The following is a 23,501-nucleotide window of genomic DNA, read 5'->3' on the forward strand; positions in this document are numbered from 1 at the left end:
TGTAATGATCGTTATATTTGTATGTGCGTTCAAACAAAATTACTAATATCTTTGTTATTTGTGCGTTTATGTTTATAGTTTACATATTAAAAAATGTCGCATTAATGTAAGGAAGCTAAAACTGTATGAATTTTCATCTAATTACGATAAAAGATTTTTAATAGATTTTGAACTTTTATAATCTCATTTATTTTGCAAATATCCAGACAATCTTTGTTTTTTATGTATAAATTAGTTAACATTGACCCTATTTAGCCGAATGTATCATAAAATCAATATATTCATACCTAGTCATCATCCCCATTACTCGTAAGCTTACATAGAATAAAACTTACCTCATTATACCTCTCCTTCCTGACTCTACGAGGAAATTGGCAGCATGTAAAAAACGAACTGCATCAAGTGAAAGGCGAAGTTCATAGCTCGTAAACAGTTCTCATCTCCGTCGAAAGGTAACAGTTAAATAGATTAACTAAAGTTCTAAAGTTTAAATCCACGCGAAAGTTTTGATTAAATGACCCCGAGATTTGAATCACGTAATATCTTCACATAGTAGAAATATACAAGGAAGTTACCCTCTGTCAGTTAAAATAGTAAATTCGGAAATCTGTAAAACCGGTTTTAACATGTCAGTAACATCAGAGAACATGGGTTCGATACCCGCCCATTGGATTGATTGGAGGGTAAAGATAATATTGTCTCCTTTAGTTAAGAGGTAGTCGTCACTCTTTTTTATAAAAATAACTAAATACCTAGCTGTAAAGTCGGTATACTGACGATAGTTGAACATGACAACGTCATGAGTAAATACTGATGGAACGGTTGCATTTTTGAAAAGAAAATGTTAGTTTGTTTAATAATCTTCATAGACCAGAATATATAAGTTGACAACCCTAGAACTTTTTTCGGATCAGCCGGCTCCATCGAATTATTAATGCGTTGTCACATCAAAAAAAATAACCTTTTCAAGACATATATAATACACTATTAGCTTTTAAAAGGTAAAGGAAAAACAACAAACCAGAGAATTTTCTTAATTCTCAACGTGTGTGAAGTCTGCCAATCCACATTGATTGAGCCAGCTTGGTGGACTAAGGACATCTCTCATTCTGAAAGGAGACTCGTGCTCAATAAAAAGCCGAATATGGGTTGTTAATGAAAAACAACCTTAAAAAATATATTAATTTTGTTGTTACTACATAAATCATAACCTTTTTTAACTACCTACGAGTACGAGTATCATTTAAATACTCAACCGTATGTATGATCGATTAATCATTCCAGACATATTAACATTATTATCTCATTATCGATAAGACAATGTTTGTAAGATCACGATCTCAGAGATCACTCCACTAAATGGTATTGGAAAGTGTCACGAAGCAGCGCGTGGTTCCGTGAAATAGCTTCCGTCTTAAAAACCTTCGACACTGACGATTGACAGTGAACGTGAGAATAGAACCCAGAAAATATTGTGACGTTCGTAATGATTGTCTTTTGTCAGTTTTTAGTGTAATTTAAACAGACTTAATTAGGTATCCATTGTCTGTTATTGACAGATCATATTTCAAGTTCCGCGGGCAAGAGTCATAGATATTATAAAATCTATTTTATAATAAAAATGTCAATGTGTATGAATCACGGCCAAAACTCGCGTGATACAACGTGTATGCCCGACTAGTTTCAAACCCATACGGAGCCCTTAGTCATGAGCTTTGGCCAAACTTTGGATTGTGCCGCGTTGCAAAAACCTGCTCATGACTAAGGGTCCCGTATTGGTTCTATTTTTAGATTAAATTCTAAAATAAAAATGTCGTTGTTGAATTATGTTTAAAAAGTTCAGTTCTTTGTTAGAAAATTTTGTTAAAATGTGATAAATTAGGTTTATCGATAATGAAATCGTGAGTAAATGATTTCGAATGTAAAATAAAATTAACAAACAAAACCTTATCTAAATACAAAATTTACTACAAATGGCTTGAAATATACATATAATACAAGAGTATTCCTATAAATATACTCGTAGTTACTCGTAGATATAGACAAATATGGACATCAGAGTTCCATTCAAAGCAAAATGTCCTAAATTGAATGAAGAGACCTTGTCTATATACCTACTCATAGAGATATAAATTATTGACCTATTTTTAACCGACTTCTTCTGAAAATTCATGTCCTTTTGACATGCGGTGTCTACACCGGCAAAGGTACCATCTTGTAATATCCCGAAAAACTGGGATTACCTATATTTTAGTATGACAAATAGATTTATTTTACACATAATGAAATCCCAGTATTTCAACGTGATTTCGTATCCACTATTTATTTAAGGCTAACTTATCAAAATTCAGATTATAGGTAAAAAATGTAATCAACCTTACTGACAACCCTTCGTTGCTATCATAGAGTAGACATTGTGATTTTTGTTAACAATGGACTTTACGGAATACCAAAAATGCGGTTGTTATTGATTTGATGTTAATTCTATTAGCTAGCTAACTTACGTCAAAGTTAGTGGCTGTCTGAGATGGACCGTCTCCTTTGGTGAATATATAAAGAAATTCTAACATATGAGAATAACGTAACTACGTAAGTATTAAGCTGTCACTCTACTTGCTTCGCACAATAAAAGCTAACGAATTAAATGTTCCTGCAAACCGCTCAGACATGCATGTTAACAATGTAATCGCTTTTGTCACGCCCGCTGGCGCCTTTTCGCAGAGAAAATAAACTGCTGTAGAGAATTGGTTTTGCAAAATACACAACTATAGCATTCAGCTAACGTTTATTATCAAGAGACGAGTGCATGTCTACGTCTTTGATCTTTGATCAAACATTTATGATTCACTAGCGGTCGCTCGCGACTTCCGTGGAATTCAATTATTCACAAATCCCGCGGGAACCATTGGATTCCGGGATGAAAGTAGCCAATGTGTTAATCTAGAGTAAAATCTATTTAAATTCCAAATTTCAGCCAAATCGCTTTTGAAGTAGCGGTCTTAAAGAGTAACAACATCCATACAAACTTTCGCGTTTATAATATTAAAAAATTTTAATAAAAAAAATTCAACCGACTTCCTAAACTAAAAAGCAAAAAATAACATCTTACCTATGTGCTACCTTCTGATCAGTTTGAAGGCGGTGCCAAGCCAGTGATGTTTTAATTCAAGCCGTTTAAATTACACAATTTCTGTGGTTCTTTCAGAAACGGCTTTAATTAAAACATCTCACTGGATTGGCACCGCCTTCAAACTGATCAGAAGGTAGCACATAGGTAAGATGTTATTTTTTGCTTTTTAGTTTAGGAAGTCGGTTGAATTTTTTTTATTAAAATTTTTATTTTTTAATTTTTAGTGTTAGCACACCAACTGAGTGTGAACAAAAATTAATGAGCAATTAGTTGAAACGTTATTTTCTTATGATAAGTATCTAAGTTCTACAATCCCAGTTTGAATAAAAATACTACCTTAAATCATATACAAAATTTCACTCCCCCTTTATCCACACGTAATATGAATATTCAGAAAAACGTATAAGGTGACTGTCCTCCGTCTTCATCACCAGACCCCCTATGGTTGGAAACACACACATGGTCCACAATCCATATGGTTGGAAAGTTCTCATCAATATAAAATTTATCAAGTCCAAACACAAGGTAGCTACTGTGAACCGTCGAGGAGTTCCCTTAACTCTCCTTCATCTTCATCACCAGACCCCTAATACAGTCACAACCCATCTAGGTGGAAAGTTCTCATCAATACAAATTTATCAAGTCCAAACACAAGGTAGCTACTGTGAACCGTTGAGGAGTTCTCTTAACTGTCCTTCGTCTTCATCATCAGACCCTTAATACAGTCACAACCCATCTAGGTGGAAAGTTCTCATCAATACAAATAAATCAAGCCCAAACAAAAGGTACCTGCTGTAAATCGTTGACGAGTTCCATCGTCTGTGTTTTGGCTCCATCATCAGACCAACTCCAGACCTACATAAAATTGTAGTGGTTTAAAATACCCTATGGAAACACTAACAAACGCACTAGCCGTCTCTACAATTTTCGAAAGTTCCCCTCAATTTCTCCAGGATGCCATCATCAGATCCTGACATGAAAAAAATGGGACCACCCTGGAATCAAACCCTTCAAAATAAAAAAAGAATTTTCAAAATCGGTCCACAAATGACGGAATTATCGCTGGACATACATAAAAAAAAAAAAAAAAACATACATACAGTCGAACGTAGAACCTCCTCCTTTTTAGAAATCGGTTAATGAATATAACACAAAGATATCGGCAAATATTACATATATAAAGTATTTTTAATGAAAATTAACAAATCTAGAACTATGTCGTTTAGTAAAGTGGTAGATCAGGATTGTATAGGATGTAGGGCATTGTTTATCGTGTTTTTATTATATTGGTGAATACGTAATCATTTACGTTTAATCTTCTCTGTTGAACGTAATTTCTGTACTAAATTAACAGTTTTGAAAATTGAATTCCTCATTGAAAGCGGCATATAGATCATAGGCTAAATTACGGTTGCGCTATGTTAGACAAGAATTATTTTAGACTATTTACGCAACGTAGTATATTAATGACTCGAATTTAAGTACGCAATCCAGAACAATACCGATTACTTGCATACATTAGGTAGATAACACACGCTATTGTTGCTCCTGTTTCCCGTGAGACGCCTCTGCGTATTCTAATCTATGATCTGATTTATTAGTCTTTGATAAGGTCCTTTTTTCTCACCTATAGTGTACAACCAAATTGATTGTGTGACTTTTAGATGTAAATTGAAACAAATCGCAACCTATATCTCGTGGAAGGTTTACATCTGTTCTTTTCGTTTACTTTTCTGTTCGCTTATCATCCGTTCTCAGTTGTACTCCTAGCTAATTTCATAACACAGTCAATAATTTAATGCTGTTAAGTAAACATAATTTATTAATTAATATACTGTGATATAGTAACACATTTAAAGAAAATACCCTACAATCCGCTGCCCAGTGCCTATAAATATGTAGTTGTGGTGTGCCTTTTAGGACAACCTTACTCGAACATAAACACAGCTACTGCTTTGCGGCAAATGAGCTTTTTTTGTATTATTTTCCCTAGATAACTTTATCTATTCTAGGCATTGTTGAAGCCTTATCGCCTTATCCTCATGCCCATAGGGAAATATTTCTGAAACAGATTGTGTCTCTTTATATGCAAAACGTTTAAACTGAGCGAGTCTTTTCACACGCCACTGCTATCTGCCTCCCGGGGGACACGAACGAAGTGGCACATCTCGACGTTTTTAGGCTTTGACATACTTTTCCTTTTTACGAAAGTGCTTATTCGACAGAAAATGAAACAGAAACAGCGACAAATAACCCTTTATAGATTGAAGAAAATTCAATTCTTTGTGTTTTTGTTTGGTCGCCCTCACATATTTTTATTAGCCTCTTTTTAAAGGCCTAATACACGATCAGGTCTCTCTTATTGATAAGGGGTATGTAATTTAGATCCACTAAGCTACTCCAATACTTGGCTCTACTTTTTGGCTGGTGGGAGGTTTCGGCCTTGGCTAGTTACCATCCTACCGGCAAAGACGTACCGCCAAGCGATTTAGTGTTCGATGTCGTGTAGAAACCGAAATGGGTGTGGATTTTCATCCTACTCCTTACAAGTTAGCCCGCTATCATCTTAGATTAGGAATTTGAATCCTTAACAAAACACTATAATAATGAGACTGATAGGGACGACTGCTATTCAATTCCAGGTCTCGAACCCAGAACCTTGCGATCCAAAGCCACATAAGCTAACCACTAAACCACCGTGATAATTGTTTTACTATTTGGATTATCCAATTAATGCGGCATACTATGCGGTGAGTTACATAATTGCTTTGGCTAACACCACATGAATTATAAATCAATAACCAGTAAAAGAGTGACTTGATAGCCCAGTGGATATGACCTCTGCCGTCGATCCGGATGGCGTAGGTTCGAATCCGGTCCGGGGCATGCAACTCCAACTTTTCAGTTACGTGCATTTCAAGAAATTAAATATCACGTGTCTCAAACGGAGAAGGAAATATCTTGAGGAAACTTGCATACCTGAGAATTCTGTACGTGAAGTCTGCCAATCCGCATTTGGCCAGCTTGGTGGATTAAGGCCTAACCACTTTCATTCTGAGAGACGACTCGTGCTCAACAGTGATGATGATGATGACTATGCGGAGAGTTACATAATTAAATGCGGAGAGTTACATTGGCTAACACCACACCTATACTAATATTATAAAGCTGAAGACTTTGTTTGTTTGATTGAACGCGCTAATCTCAGAAACTACTGGTCCAATAAGAAAAAAATATTTCAGTGTTAGATAGCCCATTTAACGAGGAACGCTATAGGCTATATATTATCGCAATATTCATACGGGAACGGGAACCATGCGGGTGAAACCGCGCGGCGTCAGCTAGTAAATTATAAATTAATAACCAGTAAAAACTTTCAAAGCTAAATACAACAATTTCAAGTGAAGCTATCAGAATTTCCACGAAACGACAAAGCTATACAACGAACGAGCCCTTCGTTGTAAGTGTATTGATTAATTAGACGAGAAACCCTGGAAACGAAGAACGCTTTATCTATTTGCAAGAAACATTCATACATTTTTAAGCAGGCGATGAACTAGACGATAACTTAGCGTAAATGGTTATTAAGGTATTGGTCTTTATATTAATATTATATAGAGATAAAGTTTGTGGAAAAGTTGGAATTTTTTCAGTTGTGTGCATTTTAAGAAATTAAATATCACGTGTCTCAATCGGTGAAGGAAAACATCGTGAGGAAACCTGCATACCGGAGGATTATCTTAATTCTCTGCGTGTGTGAAGTCTGCCAATCCGCATTGGGCCAGCGTGGTGGACTATTGGCCTTACCCCTCTCATTCTGAGAGGAGACTCGAGCTAAGCAGTGAGCCGAATATGGATTGATGACGACGACGACGACGACGACGAAAGTTTGTGGTGTTGTAGAGGATAATCTCTGGATCTACTGAATCGATTTTGAAAATTATTTTAATCAGTAAAAGTATCATAAGATATACTTTATCACGGGAATGGGAAATACGCAGGTGAAACCGCAAGGGGTCGGCTTAACTAATAAAATAAATGACTGCAAAAGGCCACCTTTTTTATACTACTTCTCTTTTACTGTCACTGTATACGTCATGTACAAATAAAGAATAAATAAACCCAATCATGAACAAGCAAAAGCACTTCCCAATATTATCCCTTTGCATTATTAATTTAAAAACTTTTGTGAAAGAATATTCTTAAACAATAACATAATTTATTATGTAACAGGGAACGATGCTATACGAACATTTTTTACATCAATAATGCAAAAGGTATAATAGTCAGGGATCCGTAGAACATTTTGTACAACTGATTAATAACAAGCCAATTTTTAATTGATTAATAGTTGTACAACTTAACAGCCACAACACCACTTATCTCGTTCCGACGCTCTGAAATTTTCATTTCCTGGTTACCTGGTTACAGTTAGCTACCAGAATCAAGAATTTTCGTAAATAAAAAAGTTGATCGTCTCATCGAGATGAAGCTGCTCACGAAAAATTAGCTTGTTAGTAATCAGTTGTACAAAATGTTCTAGGGATCGCTGACTATAATGTGCCTATATCAAAACAAAAACATACGAAAAACAAAGAACAACAAACAGAGATCCTTTCACAGTATGTTTAATATTAATAAGAGTAAGCTAACTAAGTTAAAATACCTAGGTACTTAGTATTTTGCGAGTAAATAGCAGTGAAACTGGACTTAGGCACGATTGCTTTTGTGTTAAATTTTCTATTTACTAAAGTACTAACGCATTATGTACGTGCAATGTTTACTTACATAACCGCTTTTAACTACCAACTTTAAGTAACTTTAAGTACACTTAAAGTATTCGTAACTATGTAAATAGGTTTGCAAATGCATTACTTAATTAAAACCTAGGTAGTGTTTACCCCAAACATATTATTCAATTAGGAAAATCGTCCATTTTCATTTACATGATGTCTCACAATGCAAAACTTGAACTGATTTTATTTAATTTTCTTCATATTAGTATTGTTATCGTTAGTATTAGTATCGTAAAACTACAATTTTCTTTTAATTCAATATTTGTATTTAGTTAGTGTAAATAATTGTAAAAGCAAAATTTATTGTATAATTAGATTAAATACATATTTTTCTATATATTATTTCTCTTTAAAAGTTCTGGTTCAACTAATAGAAAATTTAGCGCTTTGATTGGACTGGGATTGAACTTCTCAATTTAAATTCGTCTCATCATTTTTGTAGAACTACTAAGGCTAATGAGGTTTGAGATATAAATATAAAAGAAACATAACTTATTATAAAATATAGGAAGCTAAAGAAGAAATTTTATTCAAAAGATTGAACATAGCGTTAAAAGATGTAAATTTAAATTGCTCTCAATTGCCAAGTTCTTCGGATAAAATTGGAGTGTTCTTCCTTTGTCAGCATTGTTTCCGAGTTACTTTAGCATTTCTGTTCGCTACATTGTCTCTGGTGACATTATAATTGCTACAACTTTCTTGTTCTTTACTTTTTTAAAAGGATTTTTTATTTCCGACCGACTTAAAAATAGAGGTTCTGGATTAATTCCGTAACTTTGTTTGATTTTGTATTTTAATTTACCTGTAACATCAATTACCATGTACACTATACTATACCTTTATACTACCATAGACAATGTCGTTGCATTTACGAGTATCCCATACAAGTGGGATCACACAATATATCATACTTATACTTACACAATCTACTCCTTGTACGTTTCCTGTCTTGTTATGTCTCTTTCTACTGGCAAATTTAACATTCTTCTTGTAACGTGAATTTCGTATGCCCAATTAATTGCTTCTCTTGTTTGTCTCTGCTGCCACTATCAGTCTTCTTTATATAATTCATCATCATCATCTTTTTAACTGCTCAGTAAATAGCCAGGCCTTCTTCCGTATAGTAAATACTATAGGATATAGACAATTTATAAATCACGGTGCTCCAATGTAAGAAGATGAACCGTATATACTTACCAAATCTATTTAACTAATCCAACTTTAATCTGTTCATTATTTATTTCTAGAACTATAACTATGTCATATTTTCCTTCAGCTTATTTTGCATGTTATTCACGGAAAAGCTTAAGCGTTTTATAATTACCTACTTACCCTACATAGAGAAACTTCCCCAAACTTTGCAGTGCCATTAAACTACCAACAATTTGCATTTCAAACTAACTCCAAACAGCTGTACAAAATATATAGCATTTATCATTAATTTTCAGTAGTTTGCTTTATTTATAACTAAACTGTGAGTATTCTTCTTTGTTTGACTCAATATTATTTTTAAATACTTTTTGAAACATAGCTTGTCTGAGGATAATTTATAACCACGTTTGATTTCTGCCAACGAGAAAAGTCTTATCTAAAGTCTATATACCGATTAAATTGTACCGAACTGAACTGTAGCAAGTAATTGTAATATTTCATTACATACCTACCTAATAGTAAAACAGATTGTTATCTAGCCAAGTAAAGTAAATTATAAAAAAAGTTACTTATAAAGTTTACTTGGCTAGATAACAATCATGCCTGAAGGGAATCAATGCTGAGCTCTTAAATATGACGTGAATATGGTTATTCAATGTAAACTCTTTAAATGAACTCGCAAATAATCTAAACCAGTATGTCTACTGTGTCTAAACTCTTGAAAACAATATTGTTCTTCAATTACCTACATTGAGCCATGATAGCCCAGTGGATATGACCTCTGCCTCCGATTCCGGAGGGTTTGGTTTCGAATCCGGTCTGTAGCATGCACCTCCAACTTTTCAGTTGTGTGCATTTTAAGAAATTAAATATCACGTGTCTCAAACGGTGAAGGAAATCATCTTGAGGAAAACTGCATATCAGAGAACTTCTTAATTCTCTGCGTGTGTGAAGTCCGCCAATCCGCATTAGGCCAGCGTGGTGGACTATTGGCCTAACCCCTCTCATTCTGAGAGGAAACTCGAGCTCAGCAGTGAGCCGTATATGGGTTAATAACGATACGATACGATACCTACATTGCAGTTTCAGTACGATGTCGTGTAGAAACCGTAAGATGTGTGCATTTTCATCCTCCTCCTAACAGGTGATTGTAGTCAAGTAACTTGTAAATAATAAAAAAAATGCTGCTACGTGGACCAATTATACTTATTCTAAATGAAAGTTTGTAATAGTACAGTCGTGAAAACCGTCGCTGTCTTTATCAAAAGCTGATTCAAATTCTCCCAATCTCCCATAGACAATAAATTGTACGGATGGACAGTGAAACGGAATTTATCTCTCACGTATAGCGGACGTCCAGCGCGTACAAAATATCAGTAAACGAGGTAAATACCTGGTTATATTGTAACCGGCATTTTCACTCGATTTCTCGTCGTTTTATCTCGAACCGACGTCCATGTCGTGAATCCTAATTACTTGTGCTTAGAAATTTGAAGACTTAACAGTATTGAGTCGACTGTCGCCTATAATAATCGTAGTACTAGTAATAATTTTAATTAGAAACTTATATTTTTTAAAATATAAATCACTTTTCATCCAATAAACTAGATGTGTGAAGGTCGTTTCTAATGCGTATCTTAGACTAGAGTTATTTACATTATCACGTTAAGCCCAAATGGTAGAGTCAGTACAAATTGATCATCATCATCATCATCATCATTATTACCAGCCGATGGACGTCCACTGCTGGACATAGGCCTCTTGCATGGACTTCCAAACAAAACGGTCTCGAGCCAGCATCCAGAGGTTCCCTGCAACTCGCTTGATGTCCTAAGCACACATGTCACAAAAAATTGACTGTTAAGAAAATCCTCTATCGCCGACTTTTAAAATAAACCTTTTTTTGTTTTAGCTGCTGGGAGTCCTGATAGCGGTGACGTTGGCCTCAGCCACGCCGCGCAGGCACAACAAACGTGATGGTAAGTCATCATCATTATTTTTACTAACGAACTTCATCCGCGTGGAATACAGTTTTTCACAAATTCCGCGAAAACCATGGCTTTTTCCGGGATGAAAAAGCCTATGTGTCAATCGAAATCGCTTCAGTATCCGCAGTGTAAAGGAGGAACGAACATAAACACAAACTGTCGCCTTTAAAATATTAGTGAGATTTACCCCTTATTTTTATTGTATGCTTCTTTCTGTGCTGATTTTCTTGTCCATATTCTTAGTATTGTATTTTTCTTTCGAACCGATTGAAAAAAGAAGGTAATTCACACCTAGCGCCATAAAATATAAATCTGATTATTGAAAAAAGAAGGAAATTCACATCTAGCGACAATAATCTAGTATAAATCTGAGTATACCTAACTGTCACATTCATGGAATGTATTTTGTCTTCCTCAAATTGACAACTTTCGAAATTAGATGTTATGTGACAAAATGTTTGTTTAGGTTGGGGTCATTTGTGAGGTCACATTGAAGGTACAACATGTCAACACTTACCAGTTGCAAACTGGTTACAAAATAAAAAAAAATATTTGATCACAAACAGTTTAGATTACGCGATAATGTGTTTGTAACTGGCTACTATTGAACACAGTTGAATCTCAGTTGGATTTTTAAATTCAGTAGTTTTCTAATCGGTCCAGTACTTTCAGTTCAATTCAATTCAAAAAACAAACAATCAGATCTTTCCATTTTATTACATTTTTATTGTTGAAAATTAAAAAAAAAGATAATTAAATAAATGGAAGAAAAAAAATTGTTCTCTCAAATTCCCGGTCCTAGAATTGAATGGATGAAGTTGTAAGGTTAACTAAAAAATAAGCATGACAAAGCAACATAATTTGTCAACTATGTTGGTTGTGTCAACTTCATTAAATAGAGAACAGTAAATGAAGTATGAATTAAGCTCCCATTCCTTTGTTCGCAGCACCGTTGAGCTCATCTTATGGAGCTCCAGGATTCGGAGGGGGTGGTGGTGGTGGAGGAGGCGGCTTCGGTGGCGGCTTCGGCGGTGGAAAGCCATCCTCATCGTACGGCGCTCCAAGACCATCATCCAAATACGGACCTCCTTCAAAACCCTCAAGCAGTTACGGTGCACCATCTCGCCTATCTTCAAGTTACGGTGTCCCATCTAAACCATCTGGGTCTTACGGTGTGCCCAGACCTCCAGCGACCAGCTACGGTGTACCAACTGGACCTTCGACTACGTACGGAGCTCCTAAGAAGCCATCGGGCTCTTACGGAGTCCCTTCAAGCTCTTATGGCGCTCCTTCTGGTTCATTCGGAGGCGGCGGCGGCGGTGGAATTTCCGCTTCATACGGAGCACCAAGCCACGGCGGTAGCGGTGGTGGTGGCGGTGGAATCTCATCTTCATATGGAGCCCCTGGTCATGGTGGTAGCGGCGGTGGTGGAGGAATCTCATCTTCGTACGGAGCCCCAAGCCATGGCGGCAGCGGTGGTGGTGGAGGAATATCATCTTCGTATGGAGCACCCAGTCATGGTGGCAGCAGCGGTGGAGGTATCTCTTCTTCATACGGAGCCCCTAGCCATGGTGGAAGCGGCGGAGGCGGTGGCGGCGGAATCTCCTCATCCTACGGCGCCCCTAGCTTTGGATCTGGCTCTGGATTTGGAGGAGGCGGTGGAATTTCATCATCTTACGGTGCTCCTAGCCACGGGTCTGGCGGTGGTGGCGGCGGCGGTGGAATATCATCCTCCTATGGCGCACCTTCCAGCTCGTATGGAGCACCTTCGTTTGGTTCATCTGGAGGCGGAAGTTCATTTGGCTCATCTGGCTCAGGCGTATCATCCTCTTACGGTGTTCCCTCATCTGGATCCGGAGGATCTTTCGGTTCTGGCGGTGGTATTTCAAGTTCATACGGAGCTCCTTCGTTCGGTTCATCTGGTTCAGGTGGAATCTCGTCTTCATATGGAGCTCCTTCTGGATCGCATGGTGGAGGTGGAAGCGGGCCCTCTAATTCGTACGGTGTTCCCCTATCATCTGGCGGAGGTGGATCAGGATTTGGTGGCTCAGGATTTGGAAGCAGCGGACCATCTTCAAGTTATGGTGCACCTGCATCTGTTCCCTCAAGCAGTTATGGAGCGCCAAGTGGTGGCGGAGGAGGATACTCTTCAGGAGGAGGACATAGCTCTGGTGGATCTGGAGGATATTCTTCTGGTGGCTCTGGAGGATATTCTTCTGGTGGCTCTGGAGGATACTCTTCTGGCGGATCCGGTGGATACTCTTCTGGGGGCGGACATGGTTCAGGTGGATATTCTTCCGGAGGTTCAGGGGGTGGATATTCGTCTGGTGGTTCAGGAGGTGGATATTCTTCTGGCGGTTCAGGGGGTGGATATTCCTCTGGAGGTTCAGGCGGAGGGTACAGCTCTGGAGGTTCAGGAGGAGGATACAGCTCTGGCGGATCAGGTGGATATAGCTCCGGCGGATCTGGAGGTTATTCCTCAGGGGGTGGACATGGATCTGGTGGATATTCCTCCGGTGGTGGACACGGATCGGGTGGATATTCTTCTGGCGGTTCTGGGGGTGGTTATAGCTCTGGTGGTTCCGGAGGCTATAGCTCAGGTGGGGGACACTCCTCTGGAGGCGGAGGAGGTGGCTACTCGGCAGCAGTGCCAGCTACCATCAGCCAAGGCTATGACTCCAGTGGCGGATATGTGTACTAAGTCTAAGTTCCCATTTCTTATTCATGTAAGTGGTGGATAACACTAGCACATAAAATGTGGACAGTGCCTTAAGTGTGAGTTTTTGAATGAAACTTCGTCACCAGAATTAGATAGAGGTAACCTTTGGAATAGAAGAGAATACGCCATTCAATGCATATTGTATGAATCAAAAACTTACTCTAGGCTCGGATCTATGATCAGTATTAAAATGTTACCACTTCAAAAATTACAAATAGATACATACCGTCATTGTAAAGTGGCCTAACCCACGGTTTACAGAATTTTCGTATGAGGAAAAGCATCACCTAACTTAGTTTTACTGTTAAATTTACCATTTACTGTATCTGTCAATGTCACACCGCACTATGTTATTGTACTTTACGAACAATTGTAATGTTTCTGTTAACGCAATTGGTTTTCTATTACTTGAAAAGTTATGTCTCTCTATTTATTTACACAGACTAAAGGAAAAGCATAGATGGAATCTTTGAGAACAAAATCGTTTATTTATTAAAAAGTGTACCTACCAATCGATGTATATAAACGATAATATGGTTTGTCTTATGTGCTATTGTATGTGTATAAATCTTTCTCTTATTATATAAAGTGTATTAAATATGTTTTTATTGAAATTGGATAATCCATCTATTTTTCCTCTAGTCTAAGTCTATTAAGTGAATTGGACTATCAAGCCCGTCTCGGCGCTTTCATGTCTAAAAGTATTACACTATATGTGTGTATTAGTTAGTATTTAAGTGTAACAAACGAATGTACAAACGAAGTAGTATTTAAGTATTAATTGTTTTTGTATGATAAATAATGAAATAAAAATTTGTAAATAATTTTTATGCATTTTATTATGAAACTCAATTACATAGATACTATATGTTGAGACATCATTTATATTTATTACAATCTAGCGGACGCTCGCTGCGTCGTCCGCCCTTAGATCTCTTTAATCCAGCCCTTACAGTAGTATCTCTGTAACAATGGAGTAACTTCTCCCGTTTTCCCAATATTTCCCTTCACTGCACTGCTCCTATTGATCGTAGCGTAATTAAAAGTATACTATAACCTGCCCAGCAGTATGAAGAATAAGTGTACCATGTTTCGTTTAAATCCGTCGAGTAGTTTTTGTTTCTATAACAAACATACAGATAGACAGACAAAAATTTTACTGATAGCATTTTTGGCATCAGTATCGATCACTAATCCCCCCAGATAGTTATTTTGGAAATATATTTCATGTACAAAATTGACCTCTCTGCAGATTTATTATAAGTATAGATGGCACCCCGCCGTTTCGCGTAGTATCCATTGCCGTAAGAATAGAGGGATAAAATACAGGCTATAATAACACAAAAAAACGTGTCTTTCTAGTGGTGAAAGAATTTTCCATTTCGATTCAGTAGATCCAGAAATTAAGTACCCCTAAAGCACTACAAACTTTACCTCTTTAGTTTTGGCCGCGTGGTTCCTGTTCCCCTAGGAACACAGGGATAAAATATAGCCTATAGCACTCAGGAATATAGTGTAGCTTCTCAACAGTGAATTTTTTTTTAAAATCGGTTCAGTAGTTTCAGAGCCTATTCAATGCAAATAAACATACTATCAAACAAACAAACCTATCCTCTTTATAATATTAGTATATACTATAGAATATCATAGCAATACGCAGACAACACGTATCTCTCAACGTCTGCATCTGCGTGATAGAAAGTACGCAGAACAGCTCTGCGTTCTACGCTTTCTGCTGAAAGCTTTCTGGCTACGCAGGCCCTAAACATAGGAAAGGGAATCTGAGGGTAGATTACAAAAACGAAATAACCCCATCAACATACTATATTGTTTTATTTACGTCGCAGGGGTCGGCTGTAGTCACAACATTACACAATTTACACATTTCAAATATTCAACAAGAACTAGGAATAAGTCAATAGTAGGTATAACTACTAGCTAACAGTGGTTCCGTCCCGTCCTAACGTGGTGGCCGACGGGAAAACGAAAAAAAACTGTATTTAAATTATATTCAATTTAATTTTACCTGACATCTCAATACATTCACGAATTATTATTACTTTCCATTACTGAGAGTAAAATTACATTTTTACTCACTTTCCCGTAGACAGAGAAGGAAATGGACGACTGGTGTGCTAGTCAAAAGATATTCGGTTTTAACGTGATTTTCAGATCATAACGCACAACCTATTTTGTTTCCCATATTTTAAGTCAAAACAAGATGAAGCTGTAATTAAGTGCTCTTTTTTTAAATTGAAATCTATTACTAAACTTATTGAATGTCAATCTTTGTGTCAGCCACTGACGATAAACCTTAACCTTAGGTCACACGTCTGCAGCGCTAACGGCTTGACAGCCGATAAAACTGATCGTGTGTTGGCCGCAATATGCATGACACATGATCAGTTTTATCGGCTGTCAAGCCGTTAGCGCTGCAAGCATGTGAGCTTATCTGATGGTGAGTGGCTAGCAGTATTAAGTGAACGCGTCATCATACCGAGTCAATATTGAGTGGCAAGTTTCTTCAAAAATCCACGTTTATCTTATTTTCTTTTTTGACGAAATGCGACGAATGCTATCAGCTCTTTGTCTATTAATTTCTCTGTCTTAACGTGCAAACGTCGCGGCTTGCTTCTTAGTGATTTAAACACAGTATGGCAATGTATTAAGGTGCCAAATATATAAATTAGTTTTTTCAAGATGGGTGACCATATTTGTATTCGACCATAGTACGAATACGAAAGTCAAATGACACTGTATGGCAGTAGAAAATACATATTACATCTATGAGATTTAGTAAATTTAATTAGGATTCGAAAAACGATACATTCAATTAAAAATGGACTGTAATAAGTATAGGATTTTGGCTAAGTACAGTTATGTAGAAAATACTAAAAAAAAATATATCCGCACCTCGTGTTTTATATTTTTATTCACTAAATAAAAATATAAAATATTTATTCGTTCTTTTATAATATTTACTCGTTGAAATATATACTTGCTGTAAATTTAACGTATATTATACCTGTTTATCAACAGAGGTTTGAATGCTAAATGCAAACTGTAATGTAATTTAACGAGAATTTATAAAGGAATAAACATTATTTTTCATTTATTGTACATAATTCAGGTTACTTAAAGCCCTATTGGGATATTGCAGTTTCGGAATGATTACTTTTTTAAATTAATAAAATAATACTAAATATAAAAGATTAACTATTTTAGTACGCCTATGAATCATGAGGCATTTTGCAATGGTTTCAAAAATTAAACACGAATTACTGTAATCTTCAATTGAATAATGAATGAAAATTTCTACATATTTTTGTACACAATACCTATTAAAAATATACATAAGTGCAACAAAATTATCATTTAAAATTTACCCATTATAGTCAAAACGACTATAAATATGGACTGTTTAATCTCGTGTAGATCACATGTTACATAATTTATGTAAGTTACCTATAACAAAAATATTGATATACATTTCGTTAAAATACTTTCGATTATAAAAGACATGTCTTTTGTATGTATTCAAGAAGGTATGTATAATCTATTATACCGATGACACACACATTTGTATGACATTAATAATATAATAATAAACACATTTGAAAATAAAATTAACATAATTAGGTTATACATGAAATATAGTATAACTAGTCGTAGTACGAAAAACCCGTTCACAACAACATTAGTACGCGACAGTGATAGAACAACAACGATATTCTAAAGCTACCTTAAAAATATTTGATATGTATCCGTTCAATCTAATCACTAACATATGTTATATATTTTATATTAATTTAATACATTAAGTCACATAATGATATGTATTTGGTTGAGTCTTCGCGAAGTATTAACATCAGGCAGGTGACTATATCACAATAATCGATAGGTATATCTATATTATATTCCGTTCTATAAGAAATGCGCTCATATAAACCTTTAGTAAAAGCCCCATCTCGAATATCTCAATACTGAATACAAAGAGATATTAAAACACTTTAAAAATCTTTAGACCTATTACACAGATAGGTAGATAAGGGCTCGACGTTTCGGGGAAAACATTTAACACATACATATATTTTTGAACACCGATACAATTTTAACCTACCATTCAAGACGATTTCAGGAATTTTCACAATATCAGCGAAAAATCGAGTATTAATACACTGAGAGTATATGATATAAGTATGTAAAACCTTCTGCATCATATAAAAGGAATTTCTGCTATTTTTAAAATATTCCTCTTTTTTTTTTCTTTAGTTAGTACGTATGCTAACATTTCAACTGAGATTGTACCTAAGATTGTGTTTCAATAATCCATTAAACCGTTGGCCTAATAGAGATTTTAAACACAATTGGCTATGTTTTTCGCTTAAAAATCTGTTATGGTAACCGAAATTCCCTATATATGGCCATCAAACTTTATTACAATATTTAAGGATATTCAAAAACATCAATATATTTGTACGTATAATATTCATTGCTTATACTTTAAAAATAAAAAAAAAACATTTTTATATTTTGTTAATCGTAATACTTCAAAGATTTTTTTAATTCGAGATAGTTTTATTTATAAAATATAATATGTTATTTTCTATTAGCTCAATCAATCAGCTGATGTTATGAAGCTGCCTAAAAAAATATTACCCTAAGAGGTGCCTGAATGAGCTACCACATATTGCTAAAAACAAACACATATACTTAATTATTTCAGTATTATATTGCCAACTATCAATAAACTCTGAGAGAAATAAATGTGTAATCAAAAACTATAAAAAAGCTTTGCTCAAAATTTAATAACAGCCACTATATACTTACAACCTAATAAATAAATAAATATAAATATTAACTTTAATTGAAAAACCACAGCAATTATATTATTAGCTTCGACTACATGATCTTTTGTTAGATAATGATGTTTTATTCGAACTTTTTCTCATCTCATTTGCAAAACGCGTATCACGAAAAAACAGAATTCCACAAAAATTAAATCGCATTAGTTAACTAGCATTCACTATAATCCGCTTTCCAAATCGGTAGTCACTAAAGATACCTTTGACTTGCTTCAAAAGTGCTAAAAAATTTGATTAAATTTGATTAATAAACACAATTTGGCAGCTTCTATTTTGTGTTTGTGCAAAATTCTATCTGACAAAAATATTTCCTATTATAATATTATTTCAGTTAAATCTATTAATTAAGAAAAAAAAATTACTTCCAATACGACTAAAGTACTTTTTGCATAAAATACTTGCTGTGACAATTCGCCTTAAGTAACAAAATATCTTTAAAAACTAAAATAATGATATCTGAAAGCGTAATTTTAAAATATTGTTGAATATTAAAGCAACGATATTAATAAAAATCTTTATTTTCGTTTGTAACTATTTTAATTTATATTTCTTTTGTTATAATAATATTTTTTTTTCTAAGGGTTTCTTTATTTTGGTCGGTTGACGCATCTAAAGAAAACTTCACAATTATAATAATCTGAGGGGTCATCACGCAATATAGTTGCTATTAGCATCACTTTGCTCTTTCTTCACTTGTGTTGATAACTTACGACATAAAAAGTTTAATGGAAAAAAGATAAGGCAAAGTGTAATCTTTGAAAAAATAATTGAAAAATATACATTTTATGGTATTATTTTGAAAAGCAATAACAGGTTTTTCACGAATGAATACTAATGTTATATATCTGCACTCTCCATCCAAATTATACTTATATTTACATCGAAAATATTGTAAAACTAGATAGCGCCTTTATGTTTAGGTATTATATTTTAAAACTCAAAACTCATACACAAATAAATTTTCATTTTCAAATAGGCCATATTTGATTTAAGCCAATAACAAACTTATTGTTCAATGTTGATACTTTTCCAATCCTATATTTCTTTTTATGTATTGACTTGATCGCAAACGCGCCTGCTATAAAGTTTGATTTCGTAATTTAATTTAGAAAAGGTGCTTATTCAACCTACTGCAAATTTTTGAGTGATTTTAAAATTAAGTTATTATGTTATTAAATGTTATTAAATTAATTAATTAATTAAGAATGGTAGACGATAGATATTTATCTATCGTCTACAATTCTTAAGTCCAAAGCTATGCCAATCGCTATTACATAACGCAACAACCCCCAACCTAGAAGCATTGCACATAGATATATTACTCGTGCTCGTCTTCCTACATTAATTGACTTAAATAAGGAATCTCTCCAGTAAATAGTGATATATCTTTACTAACAACATATATAATATAATTATACTTAATTTCACATTTGTTTGATATGTATGCGTTTCATTTAGTACAGATTATTTACTATAAAATAAATTCTATTAGCACTTTTGCACACGACGATACATTCACGAGTTAATTAAATCACACGAAACTGAATTCCGTAGAAATTGCGCCAATTTTAAATCCGGAATTAGTTTGTCGAATCGTTTGGACGCAGGACGCATCTGAACGCCACACGGACGCAAGATAGACGCAAATCTCCAATGTTCTTTCATTTAATTCACCCTGACTCTGGTTCTGTTTGAGTTTGCGGATGCCCAAATGTGTCTTCTTCAAATCTTCGTGTCATAGGATTAGAACTTATCAAATTTTCAATTTCACGTAATGTCCAAAAGCGCTTAGTCATTGCACACTCACTATACAATTTAAACTAAGTTTACGCCCTCTACACCTCACGCACTATAAAGGCCGGCTTACATTGGCGGCGTGCAAAAATAAATAGCCTGCAAAACGATATTTGGCATCAAAGACTTCTATGTACTGTATTGAGAAAATTGCTCTCTTTCCTGTATAACTCTCCTCCCCCGCAACCTTAGACATCATTGGCATTACCATAGTGTTACAGATTTGTGTAACACCTAAATAAATAAAAAAAAAATTTAGGTAATCGCGATCCAAAACAAAAATGAGCGAAAAGTAACCTTTTAGCAAGTATTTTGTCTACCTATCGCTTCTTTATTTTGATAGACCATCCAATTACGACGCTGCGAGATGTGTGCCGTTTTAAATTTTAAAATCTGTGTATGTAACGCATCTAAATATAATATAGTTGTGTTAGCACACAGATACACACAAAAATGATAGTGCAAAAGTAAATGTACATAGAAGTCATGGCATGTGCATCGCCGTCAATGTAAGTAAAAATTAAACTCAAAAAATAATTTGTGCTCAATACAAAAGTTGTGCTCCTGGAAGAAAATATCAATGAGCACTAAACTATATCTTCGACTAACGTATATCAACACCACTTCGATGTCGGATCGTTAAGAGTCCATCACTGAGTCTATTCATAGACACCCAGTGCATACAACCTGGTTACTCGGAACATTGATATAAAAACACGTCTATAAAGATGCAATTCTGTTGTTGCCCACAATTAAAAAAAAAAACCAAATTAGTTTTTTAGTAATTATAAAATCTTTTTAAATTGGAAGAATATACTTCCAGAAGTATATTCTTTCAAAAAAAAAGAATTTTTAAAATTGGTTAAGAAATGACGAAGTTATTCATAAAAAAAACATACGCGTCGAATTAAAAACCCTTTTTTTTAAGTCGGTTAAAAATGAGAGAAAGCCAACTTCTATTCACATTTTCATCCCATATTTCTCATTTCAAGTTATTTTTTTGTGAATCATCTTAAAACCTTGGAATACCTGATCTGGTGGAAATCATTGGAGTATACCGTACGTTCCTCTTCGCCCATCAATCTCAGGTATAATTTTTATACATACGAAACAAAGCTTGGCTATGGATATTAAGTTACAGCTCAACCCCTTAGCATGAACTAAAGAAAACTTACACAAAAATATTAAAAATCTTTTAATTTATACAGGGGAGCCTTGTTTTATCAAAACCAGTTCACTAAAAATCACTTAACACTCATTGATAGATGATAATTTATAAAAATGTTTTTTGCTTTCCTAATGCTTTCCACCTGCCAAGAGGTTTATATTATCATTGGTGTCAATAATATAGGCCTGAATTCCAAAAGCAATGACTACAAAGGTGTTCTACCAAGCTACATCAACAGATTTTTATATCAATGTTCACAAACTAAAAATGGAACAACTAATAAAAGTAATAATCGTCTCAGAAAGCAGTTTGTTTACCGAATGGCTGAACAGGCGGGGGTGCGTGGCTATTCCCGAAGAGAGGGGTCGGCCCATCATTGGGGTCATCCAAGTCATCGTCATCTGTCTCCAAGGCCGGGTTTATTCTCCCGGACTTCTCATCAGGCCCCACCAGGGTGGATGCGGCGCCGTACAGTCTGCCAGGCACTCCTCCGAGGACCGACATCTGTTCACCTGCCTCCGAGGGTTCGTCGACACGGCGGATGTCCTCTGGGATGTTGACCACGCAGTTGAAGTAGTCGGATTCGGGGCTCAAGTAGCCGGAGTTGAACAGGTACCTGGTGACAAGGTGTTGAGATTAGTTTACAGACTATAGCTTGGCAAATTGGTTCGTAACACTCTTGATGGTCCGCGCCGGAGGTGAGTAGTCCTTCCCTCTGCCCCGCGCACTCGACTTCACACCCGCGTAGCCCTTCCCCCCGTCACCCGCATATCATGGAAGTATCATCAACGAACTTGCCAAGCTATAGCATCAAACGCTCGCGATTTCGTCGTTTCGTTGTTAGACCTCATTAATTCGTCCCTGCCCCCCTAGCCAAGTAGCACGTCGATTCCCTTTCTATGATCGCTAACGCTTCAAAAACTACAAAGATGTTTGACAATGACATTTGCTATCGACAGGTCACGAGATCAAGATCTGTCATTCCCATACATTTTTCTAGTTTTCGAAGAGTTAGCGATCGTAGAAAGAGAATCGACGTGTCACTTGGCTAGGGGGGCTGTCGAGAAAACCGGCTCTCTCCGAACTCCTCAATAGTTCAGTAGTAAAGGGCCAGAGTCTCTTTCTCTATCACTCTAAACATATTTCAATCTACTCAATATTCATAATCAAAGTTACTTTCAATCTAAATTATAATTACTTTTGTTTATGTTAGAGACCCTGTTACCTTACCTTTGAAAACATTTCCCAACCCTTTGTTAATATTAATATTGTAAAGGCTTTGTGTTTGCGTTTAATTAAATAAGTTTATACAGAATTATTCTGTTACGATCCACAGAAACTTAAATATCAGGATTAAAGAAGTAAGCCTAAATTCAAACTCGTCATGTAAAACTTAATCCCCAATTTCAGCAAGAGGAAAAAACATTTTCTTTTTTTTGTAATATGTAATTGATGGCCCAATCAGTAGGCCCGTCAAATAATAAGTTGAAAACAATCGCCTTTAACAAAAGTAACTCTTCACAGGGCATGCAGAAATACGTTCTACAAAGTACTGCCTGTGTCTATCAATCAGTGCTGCCAGACGTCCCAATTTCGGCGGGACGTCCCGACTTTAAATCAAAATTAAAAGTCCCGCGCGGTACAGGCTTAGTCCCGCTTTTTGTGAATAACTCGACCATGCGTGCAGAGTCACTCAACTCACATTATAAGAACAAAACCAATTTAAAAGCTTTTGATTATATACGTTTTTACGATGTCCCGTTATCGACGCGACGAAAGGATCCCGCTTTTTTCACTCAAAAAGTTCCTAAATCCCGACTTGGCATCAATCCAACGTGAGGTATCACAGCGTAAAGAAGAAACAATCACACATACACTCTTATACACAA

General features: G+C 35.6%; 2 protein-coding genes across 3 annotated transcripts in view; one reads left to right on the top strand and one right to left on the bottom strand.

Moving 5' to 3' along the window:
* The window catches only part of LOC112050754 (pro-resilin), a 30,810-nt gene extending 16,199 nt beyond the window's left edge, over positions 1-14,611 (top strand). For both annotated transcript variants that reach the window (XM_024089100.2, XM_052883820.1), the window contains 2 exons: positions 10,991-11,057; positions 12,014-14,611. In XM_024089100.2, coding sequence (XP_023944868.2) covers positions 10,991-11,057; positions 12,014-13,767 — 1,821 coding nt within the window. In that variant the 3' untranslated portion in view covers positions 13,768-14,611. The remainder of the gene's footprint in view (positions 1-10,990; positions 11,058-12,013) is intronic.
* A 981-nt stretch (positions 14,612-15,592) lies between these two features.
* The window catches only part of LOC112050443 (high-affinity choline transporter 1), a 41,356-nt gene continuing 33,447 nt past the window's right edge, over positions 15,593-23,501 (bottom strand). The window contains exon 10 of the mRNA XM_024088717.2: positions 15,593-22,228. Coding sequence (XP_023944485.1) covers positions 21,910-22,228 — 319 coding nt within the window. The 3' untranslated portion in view covers positions 15,593-21,909. The remainder of the gene's footprint in view (positions 22,229-23,501) is intronic.

The sequence above is a fragment of the Bicyclus anynana genome, chromosome 10 (genome assembly GCF_947172395.1).
Source record: "Bicyclus anynana chromosome 10, ilBicAnyn1.1, whole genome shotgun sequence".
NCBI lineage: Eukaryota > Metazoa > Arthropoda > Insecta > Lepidoptera > Nymphalidae > Bicyclus > Bicyclus anynana.